The sequence below is a fragment of the Habropoda laboriosa genome, unplaced genomic scaffold (genome assembly GCF_001263275.1).
Source record: "Habropoda laboriosa isolate 0110345459 unplaced genomic scaffold, ASM126327v1 scaffold9, whole genome shotgun sequence".
NCBI classification, from domain to species: domain Eukaryota; kingdom Metazoa; phylum Arthropoda; class Insecta; order Hymenoptera; family Apidae; genus Habropoda; species Habropoda laboriosa.
The window spans coordinates 3,071,612-3,074,762 of NW_017100191.1; the positions used below are offsets into that span (position 1 = coordinate 3,071,612).

Below are 3,151 nucleotides of genomic sequence, written 5' to 3' on the forward strand. Positions count from 1 at the left end.
ACGGTATCCGCACTCAAAATCTTTTTATTCAATTTTTTCGCTTTATTCATAAGTATGTTATTATTCTCTTCCAATTGTGTCAAGTGCTTCTTTTTTTTTTTATTTTTAGTCTCATTCTTATCCTTATTTTCTTCGTTATTTATGTTCAAAGATTCCTTCTCCTCTTTCTTTCTCTTCATCTTTTTCTTCTTCTTCTGCTTCATGGGAATGACATCGACGATAGCATCGCCCTCCCTTTTCTTTTTCTTTCGATCTGGAATAGTTGAACCCTGAACCTCTTCTATATTTCTCTTTTTCTTCAATTTCTTCGGCTTGCTAGGAATATCGATCGGAGTCACTTCCCAATCACCTTCCTTTTCGACGACCACTTCCTGCTTCAGTCTGAATTTTATTTCTCTCTTGATCTCCTCAGGTACCTCTTCCGGTGGCTCTTCTATTTCAGATCTCAGATTATTGTATTGCATCGTGACTGAGAGACAGGTAATTCGAGCGCCAATGTTAACACTTTCTAACATGTCCAATGAGTATTTGCTGTATCTCCATAGCTTAATTTCACCGGAACTGGACGCGGTAACCAACAAATCGTCCTTAAAAGCCATACATTTTACTCTAACATCATGTGCGATCGTTTCCACGGTTTGTACAGATTTGTCGAGATCGTATAACTTGATCTGGCCATTCTCCAAACCAACCGCGATTAAATCATCCTTCAAGAACTCCACGCAAACGATCTTCGAATCGAATTTAATCTCGCTATCGATTCCTGCTAATTTTACCGAGTATACATCTATTCTTTGGTTCACAGCCAGTAAATACTTTTCTCCGCTTGGGCTCCATTTAAGAATGTTCACGTTCTTAGCGTCTAATTGTAATCTTGGTACTAAATTCGTGGCAAATGCTTGTCTTCCTTTAACCAAATTCCAAGTTCGAAGTACACCGTCCGCTCCTGTGGATAGCGCTATTTTCCCCGTCGGATGAATGGCCAAAGTATTCACAGCTAATCCTTTGTGCGGTTTCAACCAATGTTTTTCCAGTTGCCAACTGCCACAACGAACCGCAGCTATACTTCCGTCGTTACTGCACGTGAAAAGATGAGACGTTTCGGGGCTAAACGCGACACAATTAACAGTACCTGTGCAAACATTTATAATAATAACAACAATAACAATTGACAACTATACATTACCGCAACTTTTTTTTAAACTTACCGTTATGATGCATTAATCTAGCACATTCTATTCTGTAACGCAAATCGTATAAATAAATGAAATCGTCCGCTCCGCCTGAAGCTAAGTAGTGTTTGTTACTGGTAACGCTGCGTATACTATTGTAATGACCATGTGTAGCGAATGTTTTTTCCATTTTGTATTCCTGAAAATTTATCGATTGATTAGAAATATACAAATCGAAAACCGACTTTATACGACGGACATAACCTAAAAGAGACTTGAAACTTGTTCACTTACATTAACGATATTGTTCACTTTAAAACCGAGTAAATATTGCTCGTACGTTCCTACGACTATTTCAAAAGGATCTGCCATGTTTAAATTTCAATGAACCTATTTACACGAGCCACTGTTCTCTTTGAAAAAATCGTACCGATTCGCACGTGCATCAAAGAATGGATTTGACACGCAGCTAACCAATGTTGTGTGCGTGGTGCCGACGCGACGCCGGCCCCACATAAGTCACTTGTATACACATGCATTCGTATTCACGATGTTTCCCAGCGTTATGTCACTAGATGTCACTAGGTACACAACAGAGCAACGTTTATTTGCATGGGAAATGATTTATGATTTCTCGTAAATAACGAGAAAAAATTAAATGGAATATTAATCATTAAGCAGTTCAACTATCAACTGATTAATCGACCAATCGAACTAATTAATCGTTAAACATATAGTATGAAAGAGCGATCATTACAGCGGAGCTGTAATTTTTTCGGCAATTGAAATTCACATTAAAACACCTTATCTAATTGTATAACTTTATTTCATTACAGCCACGTATCAAATTGTATACAACGTTAAAGAGATAATGCTTGAGTGTATATGTATGATAAAGGGAGAGGTGGCTGTAGTGATCGGATGATTTTCTTGTAGCATTCCGTGAGAGAATCCGGTAAAGAGTTTCATTATTGACTCTTCGACATCGTTACGATAACGTCGTTAAAATACATTTTAACTGAAAGTAACATCGAGTAAACACGTTGAAAATTTTTACGCATTAACGATGGCAATCTTAATTACGGATATCGATGTAAAAGACCTAAGATTTCCAACATCGTTGTTAGCAGATGGAAGTGATGCCATGGTACGTAAAATTTGCAAAATTTCTGTATAAATAGCTAATAATGTAAGTAAGTTTTTATTTGCGGCGAGATGATTTTGAATGACAGCATACGGATCCCGATTATTCTTGCGCATATGTTACGATCAAGACCGAGAAAGGGATCGAGGGATACGGATTAACTTTTACTCTGGGCAGAGGCACAGAAATCGGTATTCACATTTAGCTATGTACTTAATACACGAATAAACGTGTAATTATGACAACATATGTATAATACAAACTAGTTGTAAACTTCACTAATAAAATTATTGAAAATGTTCGTAGTCGTGCGGGCGTGTGAATCGATGTTCTACTTGGTAAAAGGTCAAAATGCTAATGAGATTTTCGCTAATTTCGGATCTTTCTGGAGAAAGCTAACCAGTGAATCGCAATTAAGATGGGTAAGGTATACGATAACGTACACGAAGATAATGTACGATAATGCGATAATTAAACTCACAGTATGCACGATAAACTATAGTTGGGACCCGAGAAAGGAGTTACTCATCTTGCCACGGCAGCTATAGTGAACGCACTGTGGGATTTATGGGCTCGAATAGAAAATAAACCTGTGTGGAAACTACTTGCGGATTTAACTCCTGAACAATTAGTGTCTACGATCGATTTCAGATACATGTAAGTTGAGATACTTTACTCGATACGAGTTCAACTGCAGTAAACAAATCGCACATTTTTCTTAATCTTTCTCAGCACCGACGTCATTACGAAAGAAGAAGCGATAAAATTGCTGAAAGATAACGAGAAAGGGAAGAAGGAACGCGAAGAGACGTTAGTGAAAAAAGGATACCCAGCA

At 37.6% G+C, this 3,151-nt stretch overlaps 2 protein-coding genes across 2 annotated transcripts in view; one reads left to right on the top strand and one right to left on the bottom strand.

Annotated features, from left to right (window-relative positions):
- Window positions 1-3,151, bottom strand: part of LOC108580278 (p21-activated protein kinase-interacting protein 1-like) — a 5,769-nt gene that overhangs the window by 134 nt on the left and 2,484 nt on the right. Inside the window, exons 5-7 of the mRNA XM_017943989.1 lie at window positions 1,467-1,537; window positions 1,209-1,371; window positions 3-1,132 (exon numbers count right to left, since the gene is read on the bottom strand). Of these exons, the coding sequence (XP_017799478.1) occupies window positions 3-1,132; window positions 1,209-1,371; window positions 1,467-1,537 (1,364 nt within the window). The remainder of the gene's footprint in view (window positions 1-2; window positions 1,133-1,208; window positions 1,372-1,466; window positions 1,538-3,151) is intronic.
- The window catches only part of LOC108580301 (mitochondrial enolase superfamily member 1-like), a 2,636-nt gene continuing 1,569 nt past the window's right edge, over window positions 2,085-3,151 (top strand). Inside the window, exons 1-5 of the mRNA XM_017944018.1 lie at window positions 2,085-2,319; window positions 2,405-2,507; window positions 2,623-2,738; window positions 2,819-2,973; window positions 3,049-3,150. Coding sequence (XP_017799507.1) covers window positions 2,239-2,319; window positions 2,405-2,507; window positions 2,623-2,738; window positions 2,819-2,973; window positions 3,049-3,150 — 557 coding nt within the window. The 5' untranslated portion in view covers window positions 2,085-2,238. The remainder of the gene's footprint in view (window positions 2,320-2,404; window positions 2,508-2,622; window positions 2,739-2,818; window positions 2,974-3,048; window position 3,151) is intronic.